The sequence below is a fragment of the Oncorhynchus tshawytscha genome, linkage group LG08 (assembly GCF_018296145.1).
Source record: "Oncorhynchus tshawytscha isolate Ot180627B linkage group LG08, Otsh_v2.0, whole genome shotgun sequence".
NCBI lineage: Eukaryota > Metazoa > Chordata > Actinopteri > Salmoniformes > Salmonidae > Oncorhynchus > Oncorhynchus tshawytscha.
The window spans coordinates 3768593-3782098 of record NC_056436.1 but is presented as its reverse complement, the minus strand read 5'-3'; the positions used below and the strand labels follow the sequence as shown (position 1 = coordinate 3782098).

The 13506-nt window shown below is 46.8% G+C and overlaps 1 protein-coding gene across 1 annotated transcript in view; it reads right to left on the bottom strand.

Moving 5' to 3' along the window:
• The window catches only part of LOC112238362 (polypeptide N-acetylgalactosaminyltransferase 16-like), a 119390-nt gene that overhangs the window by 80442 nt on the left and 25442 nt on the right, over positions 1–13506 (bottom strand). Inside the window, exons 2-3 of the mRNA XM_042325086.1 lie at positions 10033–10217; positions 7982–8080 (exon numbers count right to left, since the gene is read on the bottom strand). Of these exons, the coding sequence (XP_042181020.1) occupies positions 7982–8080; positions 10033–10217 (284 nt within the window). The remainder of the gene's footprint in view (positions 1–7981; positions 8081–10032; positions 10218–13506) is intronic.

The window sequence follows — 13506 nt, the reverse complement described above, 5'->3', positions numbered from 1 at the left end:
GTGTTCTAGTGTTCTACAGCAGTGTTCTAGTGTTTTACAGCAGTGTTCTAGTGTTTTACAGCAGTGTTCTAGTGTTTTACAGCAGTGTTCTAGTGTTCTAGTGTGTTCTACAGCAGTGTTCTAGTGTTCTACAGCAGTGTTCTAGTGTTTTACAGCAGTGTTCTAGTGTTTTACAGCAGTGTTCTAGTGTTTTACAGCAGTGTTCTAGTGTTCTAGTGTTTTACAGCAGTGTTCTAGTGTTTTACAGCAGTGTTCTAGTGTTTTACAGCAGTGTTCTAGTGTTTTACAGCAGTGTTCTAGTGTTTTACAGCAGTGTTCTAGTGTTCTACAGCAGTGTTCTAGTGTTCTACAGCAGTGTTCTAGTGTTCTAGTGTTTTACAGCAGTGTTCTAGTGTTTTACAGCAGTGTTCTAGTGTTCTATAGCAGTGTTCTAGTGTTCTATAGCAGTATAGCAGTGTTCTAGTGTTCTACAGCAGTGTTCTAGTGTTGTACAGCAGTGTTCTAGTGTTTTACAGCAGTGTTCTAGTGTTGTACAGCAGTGTTCTTGTGTTGTACAGCAGTGTTCTAGTGTTTTACAGCAGTGTTCTAGTGTTCTATAGCAGTGTTCTACAGTGTTCTAGTGTTGTACAGCAGTGTTCTAGTGTTTTACAGCAGTGTTCTAGTGTTGTACAGCAGTGTTCTAGTGTTTTACAGCAGTGTTCTAGTGTTTTACAGCAGTGTTCTAGTGTTCTATAGCAGTGTTCTACAGTGTTCTAGTGTTGTACAGCAGTGTTCTAGTGTTCTATAGTGTTCTACAGCAGTGTTCTAGTGTTGTACAGCAGTGTTCTAGTGTTTTACAGCAGTGTTCTACAGCAGTGTTCTAGTGTTTTACAGCAGTGTTCTAGTGTTTTACAGCAGTGTTCTAGTGTTTCTACAGCAGTGTTCTAGTGTTCTACAGCAGTGTTCTAGTGTTTACAGCAGTGTTCCAGTGTTGTACAGCAGTGTTCTTGTGTTGTACAGCAGTGTTCTAGTGTTTTACAGCAGTGTTCTAGTGTTCTATAGCAGTGTTCTAGTGTTCTAGTGTTGTTGTTCTACAGCAGTGTTCTAGTGTTGTACAGCAGTGTTCTAGTGTTGTACAGCAGTGTTCTAGTGTTCTATAGCAGTGTTCTAGTGTTGTACAGCAGTGTTCTAGTGTTCTACAGCAGTGTTCTAGTGTTCTATAGCAGTGTTCTATAACAGTGTTCTTGTGTTTTATAGCACTGTTCTACAGCAGTGTTCTAGTGTTGTACAGCAGTGTTCTAGTGTTCTATAGCAGTGTTCTACAGCAGTGTTCTAGTGTTGTACAGCAGTGTTCTACAGCAGTGTTCTAGTGTTGTACAGCAGTGTTCTAGTGTTGTACAGCAGTGTTCTAGTGTTCTATAGCAGTGTTCTAGTGTTGTACAGCAGTGTTCTAGTGTTCTACAGCAGTGTTCTAGTGTTCTATAGCAGTGTTCTACAGCAGTGTTCTTGTGTTTTACAGCAGTGTTCTAGTGTTTTACAGCAGTGTTCTAGTGTTCTATAGCACTGTTCTACAGCAGTGTTCTAGTGTTGTACAGCAGTGTTCTAGTGTTCTATAGCAGTGTTCTAGTGTTCTATAACAGTGTTCTTGTGTTTTACAGCAGTGTTCTAGTGTTCTACAGCAGTGTTCTAGTGTTGTACAGCAGTGTTCTAGTGTTTTACAGCAGTGTTCTAGTGTTTTACAGCAGTGTTCTTGTGTTGTACAGCAGTGTTCTAGTGTTTTACAGCAGTGTTCTAGTGTTCTATAGCAGTGTTCTACAGCAGTGTTCTAGTGTTGTACAGCAGTGTTCTAGTGTTTTACAGCAGTGTTCTAGTGTTTTACAGCAGTGTTCTTGTGTTCTACAGCAGTGTTCTAGTGTTTTACAGCAGTGTTCTAGTGTTCTATAGCACTGTTCTAGTGTTTTACAGCAGTGTTCTAGTGTTCTACAGCAGTGTTCTAGTGTTCTACAGCAGTGTTCTACAGTGTTCTAGTGTTCTATAGCAGTGTTCTAGTGTTTTACAGCAATGTTCTAGTGTTTTACAGCAGTGTTCTAGTGTTTTACAGCAGTGTTCTAGTGTTTTACAGCAGTGTTCTAGTGTTTTACAGCAGTGTTCTAGTGTTTTACAGCAGTGTTCTAGTGTTTTACAGCAGTGTTCTAGTGTTCTAGTGTTCTACAGCAGTGTTCTCGTGTTTTACAGCAGTGTTCTAGTGTTTAACAGCAGTATTCAGTGTTTTTACAGCAGTGTTCTAGTGTTCTACAGCAGTGTTCTAGTGTTCTATAGCAGTGTTCTATAACAGTGTTCTAGTGTTCTACAGCAGTGTTCTAGTGTTCAGCAGTGTTCTAGTGTTGTACAGCAGTGTTCTATGTTGTACAGCAGTGTTCTAGTGTTTTACAGCAGTGTTCTAGTGTTCTATAGCAGTGTTCTACAGCAGTGTTCTAGTGTTGTACAGCAGTGTTCTAGTGTTTTACAGCAGTGTTCTAGTGTTGTACAGCAGTGTTCTAGTGTTTTACTGCAGTGTTCTAGTGTTTTACAGCAGTGTTCTAGTGTTCTATAGCAGTGTTCTACAGCAGTGTTCTAGTGTTGTACAGCAGTGTTCTAGTGTTCTATAGCAGTGTTCTACAGCAGTGTTCTAGTGTTGTACAGCAGTGTTCTAGTGTTTTACAGCAGTGTTCAGTGTTCTACAGCAGTGTTCTAGTGTTTTACAGCAGTGTTCTAGTGTTTTACAGCAGTGTTCTAGTGTTGTTCTACAGCAGTGTTTTAGTGTTCTACAGCAGTGTTCTAGTGTTGTACAGCAGTGTTCTAGTGTTTTACAGTGTTCCAGTGTTGTACAGCAGTGTTCTTGTGTTGTACAGCAGTGTTCTAGTGTTTTACAGCAGTGTTCTAGTGTTCTATAGCAGTGTTCTACAGCAGTGTTCTAGTGTTGTACAGCAGTGTTCTACAGCAGTGTTCTAGTGTTGTACAGCAGTGTTCTAGTGTTGTACAGCAGTGTTCTAGTGTTTTACAGCAGTGTTCTAGTGTTTTACAGCAGTGTTCTACAGCAGTGTTCTAGTGTTGTACAGCAGTGTTTTAGTGTTCTATAGCAGTGTTCTACAGCAGTGTTCTAGTGTTGTACAGCAGTGTTCTAGTGTTTTACAGCAATGTTCTAGTGTTCTATAGCAGTGTTCTACAGCAGTGTTCTAGTGTTTTACAGCAGTGTTCTAGTGTTTTACAGCAGTGTTCTAGTGTTCTACAGCAGTGTTCTACTGTTTTACAGCAGTGTTCTAGTGTTTTACAGCAGTGTTCTAGTGTTTTACAGCAGTGTTCTAGTGTTGTACAGCAGTGTTCTAGTGTTTTACAGCAGTGTTCTAGTGTTTTACAGCAGTGTTTTACAGCAGTGTTCTAGTGTTCTAGTGTTTTAGCAGTGTTCTAGTGTTCTAGTGTTCTACAGCAGTGTTCTAGTGTTTTACAGCAGTGTTCTAGTGTTTAACAGCAGTATTCTAGTGTTTTACAGCAGTGTTCTAGTGTTCTAGTGTTCTACAGCAGTGTTCTAGTGTTTTACAGCAGTGTTCTAGTGTTTTACAGCAGTGTTCTAGTGTTCTATAGCAGTGTTCTAGTGTTCTATAGCAGTGTTCTATAACAGTGTTCTAGTGTTTTACAGCAGTGTTTTAGTGTTCTACAGCAGTGTTCTAGTGTTCTATAGCAGTGTTCTAGTGTTCTATAGCAGTGTTCTATAACAGTGTTCTAGTGTTTTACAGCAGTGTTTTAGTGTTCTACAGCAGTGTTCTAGTGTTGTACAGCAGTGTTCTAGTGTTTTACAGCAGTGTTCTAGTGTTGTACAGCAGTGTTCTTGTGTTGTACAGCAGTGTTCTAGTGTTTTACAGCAGTGTTCTAGTGTTCTATAGCAGTGTTCTACAGCAGTGTTCTAGTGTTGTACAGCAGTGTTCTAGTGCTTTACAGCAGTGTTCTAGTGTTGTACAGCAGTGTTCTAGTGTTTTACAGCAGTGTTCTAGTGTTTTACAGCAGTGTTCTAGTGTTTTACAGCAGTGTTCTAGTGTTCTATAGCAGTGTTCTACAGCAGTGTTCTAGTGTTGTACAGCAGTGTTCTAGTGTTCTATAGCAGTGTTCTACAGCAGTGTTCTAGTGTTGTTCAGCAGTGTTCTAGTGTTTTACAGCAATGTTCTAGTGTTCTATAGCAGTGTTCTACAGCAGTGTTCTAGTGTTTTACAGCAGTGTTCTAGTGTTTTACAGCAGTGTTCTAGTGTTCTAGTGTTCTACAGCAGTGTTTTAGTGTTCTACAGCAGTGTTCTAGTGTTGTACAGCAGTGTTCTAGTGTTTTACAGCAGTGTTCTAGTGTTCTATAGCAGTGTTCTACAGCAGTGTTCTAGTGTTGTACAGCAGTGTTCTAGTGTTGTACAGCAGTGTTCTAGTGTTTTACAGCAGTGTTCTAGTGTTCTATAGCAGTGTTCTACAGCAGTGTTCTAGTGTTGTACAGCAGTGTTCTAGTGTTCTATAGCAGTGTTCTACAGCAGTGTTCTAGTGTTGTACAGCAGTGTTCTAGTGTTTTACAGCAATGTTCTAGTGTTCTATAGCAGTGTTCTACAGCAGTGTTCTAGTGTTTTACAGCAGTGTTCTAGTGTTTTACAGCAGTGTTCTAGTGTTCTACAGCAGTGTTCTAGTGTTTTACAGCAGTGTTCTAGTGTTTTACAGCAGTGTTCTAGTGTTGTACAGCAGTGTTCTAGTGTTGTACAGCAGTGTTCTAGTGTTTTACAGCAGTGTTCTAGTGTTGTACAGCAATGTTCTAGTGTTCTATAGCAGTGTTCTACAGCAGTGTTCTAGTGTTTTACAGCAGTGTTCTAGTGTTTTACAGCAATGTTCTAGTGTTCTATAGCAGTGTTTTAGTGTTCTACAGCAGTGTTCTAGTGTTTTACAGCAATGTTCTAGTGTTCTATAGCAGTGTTCTAGTGTTCTACAGCAGTGTTCTAGTGTTTTACAGCAGTGTTCTAGTGTTCTACAGCAGTGTTCTAGTGTTTTACAGCAGTGTTCTAGTGTTTTACAGCAGTGTTCTAGTGTTTTACAGCAGTGTTCTAGTGTTCTATAGCAGTGTTCTATAACAGTGTTCTAGTGTTTTACAGCAGTGTTTTAGTGTTCTACAGCAGTGTTCTAGTGTTGTACAGCAGTGTTCTAGTGTTTTACAGCAGTGTTTTAGTGTTCTACAGCAGTGTTCTTGTGTTGTACAGCAGTGTTCTAGTGTTTTACAGCAGTGTTCTAGTGTTTTAGTATTCTAGTGTTCTACTGTTCTACAGCAGTGTTTTAGTGTTCTACAGCAGTGTTCTAGTGTTGTACAGCAGTGTTCTAGTGTTTTACAGCAGTGTTCCAGTGTTGTACAGCAGTGTTCTTGTGTTGTACAGCAGTGTTCTAGTGTTTTACAGCAGTGTTCTAGTGTTCTATAGCAGTGTTCTACAGCAGTGTTCTAGTGTTGTACAGCAGTGTTCTACAGCAGTGTTCTAGTGTTGTACAGCAGTGTTCTAGTGTTGTACAGCAGTGTTCTAGTGTTTTACAGCAGTGTTCTAGTGTTCTATAGCAGTGTTCTACAGCAGTGTTCTAGTGTTGTACAGCAGTGTTCTAGTGTTCTATAGCAGTGTTCTACAGCAGTGTTCTAGTGTTGTACAGCAGTGTTCTAGTGTTTTACAGCAATGTTCTAGTGTTCTACAGCAGTGTTCTACAGCAGTGTTCTAGTGTTTTACAGCAGTGTTCTAGTGTTTTACAGCAGTGTTCTAGTGTTTTACAGCAGTGTTCTAGTGTTGTACAGCAGTGTTCTAGTGTTTTACAGCAGTGTTCTAGTGTTCTAGTGTTCTACAGCAATGTGTTTCTATAGCAGTGTTCTACAGCAGTGTTCTAGTGTTTTACAGCAGTGTTCTAGTGTTTTACAGCAATGTTCTAGTGTTCTATAGCAGTGTTCTAGTGTTCTACAGCAGTGTTCTAGTGTTTTACAGCAGTGTTCTAGTGTTCTACAGCAGTGTTCTAGTGTTTTACAGCAGTGTTCTAGTGTTTTACAGCAGTGTTCTAGTGTTTTACAGCAGTGTTCTAGTGTTCTATAGCAGTGTTCTATAACAGTGTTCTAGTGTTTTACAGCAGTGTTTTAGTGTTCTACAGCAGTGTTCTAGTGTTGTACAGCAGTGTTCTAGTGTTTTACAGCAGTGTTCTAGTGTTGTACAGCAGTGTTCTAGTGTTTTACAGCAGTGTTCTAGTGTTCTAGTGTTGTACAGCAGTGTTCTAGTGTTCTATAGCAGTGTTCTACAGCAGTGTTCTAGTGTTTTACAGCAATGTTCTAGTGTTCTATAGCAGTGTTCTACAGCAGTGTTCTAGTGTTTTACAGCAGTGTTCTAGTGTTTTACAGCAGTGTTCTAGTGTTCTACAGCAGTGTTCTAGTGTTCTACAGCAGTGTTCTAGTGTTTTACAGCAGTGTTCTAGTGTTTTACAGCAGTGTTCTAGTGTTTTACAGCAGTGTTCTTGTGTTCTACAGCAGTGTTCTAGTGTTTTACAGCAGTGTTCTAGTGTTCTATAGCACTGTTCTACAGCAGTGTTCTAGTGTTGTACAGCAGTGTTCTAGTGTTCTATAGCAGTGTTCTAGTGTTCTATAGCAGTGTTCTATAACAGTGTTCTTGTGTTTTACAGCAGTGTTTTAGTGTTCTACAGCAGTGTTCTAGTGTTGTACAGCAGTGTTGTAGTGTTTTACAGCAGTGTTCTAGTGTTGTACAGCAGTGTTCTAGTGTTCTATAGCAGTGTTCTAGTGTTTTACAGCAGTGTTCTATAACAGTGTTCTTGTGTTTTACAGCAGTGTTTTAGTGTTTTACAGCAGTGTTCTAGTGTTCTATAGCACTGTTCTACAGCAGTGTTCTAGTGTTGTACAGCAGTGTTCTAGTGTTCTATAGCAGTGTTCTAGTGTTCTATAGCAGTGTTCTATAACAGTGTTCTTGTGTTTTACAGCAGTGTTCTAGTGTTTTACAGCAGTGTTCTAGTGTTCTATAGCAGTGTTCTATAACAGTGTTCTTGTGTTTTACAGCAGTGTTCTAGTGTTCTATAGCAGTGTTCTATAACAGTGTTCTTGTGTTTTACAGCAGTGTTCTAGTGTTTTACAGCAGTGTTCTAGTGTTCTATAGCACTGTTCTACAGCAGTGTTCTAGTGTTGTACAGCAGTGTTCTAGTGTTCTATAGCAGTGTTCTATAACAGTGTTCTTGTGTTTTACAGCAGTGTTCTAGTGTTCTACAGCAGTGTTCTAGTGTTCTATAGCAGTGTTCTATAACAGTGTTCTTGTGTTTTACAGCAGTGTTCTAGTGTTTTACAGCAGTGTTCTAGTGTTCTATAGCAGTGTTCTATAACAGTGTTCTTGTGTTTTACAGCAGTGTTCTAGTGTTCTATAGCAGTGTTCTATAACAGTGTTCTTGTGTTTTACAGCAGTGTTCTAGTGTTTTACAGCAGTGTTCTAGTGTTCTATAGCACTGTTCTACAGCAGTGTTCTAGTGTTGTACAGCAGTGTTCTAGTGTTCTATAGCAGTGTTCTATAACAGTGTTCTTGTGTTTTACAGCAGTGTTTTAGTGTTCTACAGCAGTGTTCTAGTGTTGTACAGCAGTGTTCTAGTGTTTTACAGCAGTGTTCTAGTGTTGTACAGCAGTGTTCTTGTGTTGTACAGCAGTGTTCTAGTGTTTTACAGCAGTGTTCTAGTGTTCTATAGCAGTGTTCTACAGCAGTGTTCTAGTGTTGTACAGCAGTGTTCTAGTGTTTTACAGCAGTGTTCTAGTGTTTTACAGCAGTGTTCTAGTGTTTTACAGCAGTGTTCTTGTGTTCTACAGCAGTGTTCTAGTGTTTTACAGCAGTGTTCTAGTGTTCTATAGCACTGTTCTACAGCAGTGTTCTAGTGTTCTATAGCAGTGTTCTTGTGTTCTACAGCAGTGTTCTAGTGTTCTGTATCAGTGGATCCTTACCTTTTGATGGTGCGTAGCAGGGTGGAACGAGCCTCATTGTTGAAGGTGATGATGATGCTCGTAGGAGGAAGGTTAGCGTCATAATTCACGGAGGCACACCTACAAACAAAAATAAGCAACATTGTTTCAAAGTATTCACAACTCCTGTGCATTGAACAGGCAGTTAATCCACTGTTCCTAGGCCGTCATTGAAAATAAGAAATTGTTCTTAACTGACTTGCCTGGTTAAATAAAGGTAAAATTAAAAATAAAATAAAAATTGTGTACTGTACACCCCACTCACTATAAAACCCAGTGAGTGTTTGCTATCATAACAGCAAAGGACATGTGATATCATGCCAGACCAAGGATGATGGTTGAAGGTGCAGACATTGCATGATGTACTCTCTTTATGAGAGTGTCTTTTCGGGTCGAGCCGTGTGTCTCTGATGGCCCGCTCTGAGCCCAGGCGGTCTGTGTGTAGTCACCTGTAGTGTCGTGTGTCTCTGATGGCCCCCTCTGAGCCCAGGCGGTCTGTGTGTAGTCACCTGTAGTGCCGTGTGTCTCTGATGGCCCCCTCTGAGCCCAGGCGGTCTGTGTGTAGTCACCTGTAGTGCCGTGTGTCTCTGATGGCCCCCTCTGAGCCCAGGCGGTCTGTGTGTAGTCACCTGTAGTGCCGTGTGTCTCTGATGGCCCCCTCTGAGCCCAGGCGGTCTGTGTGTAGTCACCTGTAGTGCCGTGTGTCTCTGATGGCCCCCTCTGAGCCCAGGCGGTCTGTGTGTAGTCACCTGTAGTGCCGTGTGTCTCTGATGGCCCCCTCTGAGCCCAGGCGGTCTGTGTGTAGTCACCTGTAGTGTCGTGTGTCTCTGATGGCCCCCTCTGAGCCCAGGCGGTCTGTGTGTAGTCACCTGTAGTGCCGTGTGTCTCTGATGGCCCCCTCTGAGCCCAGGCGGTCTGTGTGTAGTCACCTGTAGTGCCGTGTGTCTCTGATGGCCCCCTCTGAGCCCAGGCGGTCTGTGTGTAGTCACCTGTAGTGTCGTGTGTCTCTGATGGCCCCCTCTGAGCCCAGGCGGTCTGTGTGTAGTCACCTGTAGTGCCGTGTGTCTCTGATGGCCCCTCTGAGCCCAGGCGGTCTGTGTGTAGTCACCTGTAGTGTCGTGTGTCTCTGATGGCCCCCTCTGAGCCCAGGCGGTCTGTGTGTAGTCACCTGTAGTGCCGTGTGTCTCTGATGGCCCCCTCTGAACCCAGGCGGTCTGTGTGTAGTCACCTGTAGTGTCGTGTGTCTCTGATGGCCCCTCTGAGCCCAGGCGGTCTGTGTGTAGTCACCTGGGTCATCTGCTGATGGCCCGCTCTGAGCCCAGGCGGTCTGTGTGTAGTCACCTGAGTGCCGTGTGTCTCTGATGACCCGTAGCCCAGGCGGTCTGTGTGTACACCTGAAGTGTCGTGGTCTCTGATGGCCCGCTTGAGCCCAGGCGGTCTGTGTGTAGTCACCTGTAGTGCCGTGTGTCTCTGATGGCCCGCTCTGAGCCCAGGCGGTCTGTGTGTAGTCACCTGTAGTGTCGTGTGTCTCTGATGGCCCCCTCTGAGCCCAGGCGGTCTGTGATGTAGTCACCTGTAGTGCCGTGTGTCTCTGATGGCCCCCTCTGAGCCCAGGCGGTCTGTGTGTAGTCACCTGTAGTGTCGTGTGTCTCTGATGGCCCCCTCAGAGCCCAGGCGGTCTGTGTGTAGTCACCTGTAGTGCCGTGATCTCTGATGGCCCCCTGAGCCCAGGCGGTCTGTGTGTAGTCACCTGTAGCTGGTCTCTGATGGCCCCCAGGCGGTCTGTGTGATCACCTGTAGTGCCGTGTGTCTCTGATGGCCCCCTCTGAGCCCAGGCGGTCTGTGTGTAGTCACCTGTAGTGCCGTGTGTCTCTGATGGCCCGCTCTGAGCCCAGGCGGTCTGTGTGTAGTCACCTGTAGTGTCTGTTTCTCTGATAGCCCGCTCTGAGCCCAGGCGGTCTGTGTGTAGTCACCTGTAGCGTTGTGTGTCTCTGATGGCCCCCTCTGAGCCCAGGCGGTCTGTGTGTAGTCACCTGTAGTGTCGTGTGTCTCTGATGACCCGCTCGGAGCCGAGTCGGTCGCTCTCGGCCAGGTTGAAGGCGTGGTCTCTGTAGGGGTCGTCTCCGGCCTTCAGCTGTTTCTCCAACAGGTACGCCTTCTCATCGAAACTACCTATGAGCTGACCCTGCTGCTGCTCCGCCCACGGAGACAGGGTCATCTGCAGGGGGGCAGAACAAAACACAGAGGTCAGGAGTAAGAGGTCAAAACTCAGGAAGTAGAGGTAAACAAGAAAGATGGGTTACGAGTTAGAAGATGGATGTCATCTTTGTCTCTCACACAGTTGATGGTGACCTTATCAACCTAATTTGAAAAGCTTAGATACTGTACCACCTGATCCATAATCTAAGACACCCAGTTAGTGATCTCTATAATGACTGAGATGTTATCTGGTCTGAGACACCCAGTTAGTGATCTGTAGAATGACTGAGATGTTATCTGGTCTGAGACACCCAGTTAGTGATCTGTAGAATGACTGAGATGTTATCTGGTCTGAGACACCCAGTTAGTGATCTCTAGAATGACTGAGATGTTATCTGGTCTGAGACACCCAGTTAGTGATCTGTAGAATGACTGAGATGTTATCTGGTCTGAGACACCCAGTTAGTGATCTCTATAATGACTGAGATGTTATCTGGTCTGAGACACCCAGTTAGTGATCTCTATAATGACTGAGATGTTATCTGGTCTGAGACACCCAGTTAGTGATCTCTATAATGACTGAGATGTTATCTGGTCTGAGACACCCAGTTAGTGATCTCTATAATGACTGAGATGTTATCTGGTCTGAGACACCCAGTTAGTGATCTCTATAATGACTGAGATGTTATCTGGTCTGAGACACCCAGTTAGTGATCTCTAGAATGACTAAGCGAGAGGGGAGACAGAGGAGGTGTAGGAGTGAGAGGGGAGACAGAGGTGGTGTAGGAGTGAGAGGGGAGACAGAGGTGGTGTAGGAGTGAGAGGGAGACAGAGGTGTAGGAGCTGAGGGAGACAGAGGAGTAGGAGCGAGAGGGGAGACAGAGGTGTTGTAGGAGCGAGAGGGGAGAGAGGAGGTGTAGGAGCGAGAGAGGGAGACAGAGGTGGTGTAGGAGCGAGAGGGAGACAGAGGTGTGTAGGAGCGAGAGGGAGAGAGAGGAGGTGTAGGAGTGAGAGGGGAGACAGAGGTGGTGTAGGAGTGAGAGGGGAGACAGGAGGTGTAGGAGCGAGAGGGAGACAGGAGGTGTAGGAGCGAGAGGGGAGAGAGGAGGTGTAGGAGCTGAGAGGGGAGACAGGAGGTGTAGGAGCGAGAGGGGAGACAGAGGTGTTAGGAGCTGAGAGGGGAGAGAGTGTAGGAGAGCGAGAGGGGAGACTGAGGAGCGAGAGGAGGTGTAGGAGCGAGAGGAGGTGTAGGAGCGAGAGGGGAGACAGAGGAGGTGTAGTAGTGAGAGGAGACAGAGGTGTGTAGGAGCCAGAGGGGAGAGAGGAGGTGTAGGAGCGAGAGGGGAGACAGAGGTGGTGTAGGAGTGAGGGGGAGACAGGAGAGGGCGAGAGGGAGAGAGGGAGGTGTAGGAGCGAGAGGGGAGACAGGAGGTGTAGGAGCGAGAGGGGAGACAGGAGGTGTAGGAGCGAGAGGGGAGACAGAGGAGGTGTAGGAGCGAGAGGGGAGGAGAGGGAGGTGTAGGAGCGAGAGGGGAGACAGAGGAGGTGTAGTAGTGAGAGGGGAGACAGAGGAGGTGTAGGAGCGAGAGGGAGACAGAGGAGGTGTAGGAGCGAGAGGGGAGACAGGAGGTGTAGGAGCGAGAGAGGGCGAGAGAGACAGAGGGAGGTGTAGGAGCGAGAGGGGAGACAGAGGAGGTGTAGGAGCGAGAGGGGAGACAGAGGAGGTGTAGGAGCGAGAGGGGAGACAGAGGAGGTGTAGGAGCGAGAGGGGAGACAGAGGAGGTGTAGGAGCGAGAGGGGAGAGAGGAGGTGTAGGAGCGAGAGGGGAGACAGAGGAGGTGTAGGAGCGAGAGGGGAGGAGGAGGTGTAGGAGCGAGAGGGAGAGAGGAGGTGTAGGAGCGAGAGGGGAGACAGGAGGTGTAGGAGCGAGAGGGGAGACAGAGGAGGTGTAGGAGCGAGAGGGGAGACAGAGGAGGTGTAGGAGCGAGAGGGGAGACAGAGGAGGTGTAGGAGCGAGAGGGGAGAGAGGAGGTGTAGGAGCGAGAGGGAGAGAGAGGTGTAGGAGCGAGAGGAGGTGTAGGAGCAGGAGGTGTAGGAGCGAGAGGGGAGAGAGGAGGTGTAGGAGCGAGAGGGGAGAGGAGGTGTAGGAGCAGAGGGAGGTGTAGGAGCGAGAGGGGAGACAGAGGTGTAGGAGCGAGAGGGGAGAGAGGAGGTGTAGGAGCGAGAGGGGAGACAGAGGAGGTGTAGGAGCGAGAGGGGAGACAGGAGGTGTAGGAGCGAGAGGGGAGAGAGGAGGTGTAGGAGCGAGAGGGAGAGAGGTGGTAGGAGCGAGAGGGGAGAGAGGAGGTGTAGGAGCGAGAGGGGAGACAGGAGGTGTAGGAGCGAGAGGGGAGAGAGGAGGTGTAGGAGCGAGAGGGGAGACAGGAGGTGGAGGAGCGAGAGGAGGTGTAGGAGCGAGAGGGGAGAGAGGAGGTGTAGGAGCGAGAGGGGAGACAGAGGAGGTGTAGGAGCGAGAGGGGAGACAGAGGAGGTGTAGGAGCGAGAGGGGAGACAGGAGGTGTAGAGCAGAGGAGGTGTAGGAGCGAGAGGGGAGACAGAGGAGGTGTAGGAGCGAGAGGGGAGAGAGGAGGTGTAGGAGCGAGAGGAGAGAGGAGGTGTAGGAGCGGAGGGGAGAGAGGAGGTGTAGGAGCGAGAGGGGAGACAGGAGGTGTAGGAGCGAGAGGGGAGAGAGGAGGTGTAGGAGCGAGAGGGGAGACAGGAGGTGTAGGAGCGAGAGGGGAGACAGGAGGTGTAGGAGCGAGAGGGGAGAGAGGAGGTGTAGGAGCGAGAGGGGAGAGAGGAGGTGTAGGAGCGAGAGGGGAGAGAGGAGGTGTAGGAGCGAGAGGGTGTAGAGCAAGAGGGAGAGAGTTGTAGGAGCGAGAGGGAGAGAGGAGGTGTAGGAGCGAGAGGGGAGACAGAGGTGGTGTAGGAGCGAGAGGGGAGAGAGGAGGTGTAGGAGCGAGAGGGGAGAGAGGAGGTGTAGGAGCGAGAGGGGAGAGGTGTGTAGGAGCGAGAGGGAGACAAGAGGTGTAGGAGTGAGAGGGGAGACAGAGGAGGTTTAGGACAGAGGAGGTGTAGGAGCGAGGTGTGTAGGAGCGAGAGGGGAGACAGAGGAGGTGTAGTAGTGAGAGGGAGACAGAGGAGGTGTAGGAGCGAGAGGGGAGAGAGGAGGTGTAGGAGCGAGAGGGGAGACAGAGGGTGTAGGAGCGAGAGGGGAGACAGGAGGTGTAGGAGCGAGAGGGGAGAGAGGAGGTGTAGGAGCGAGAGGG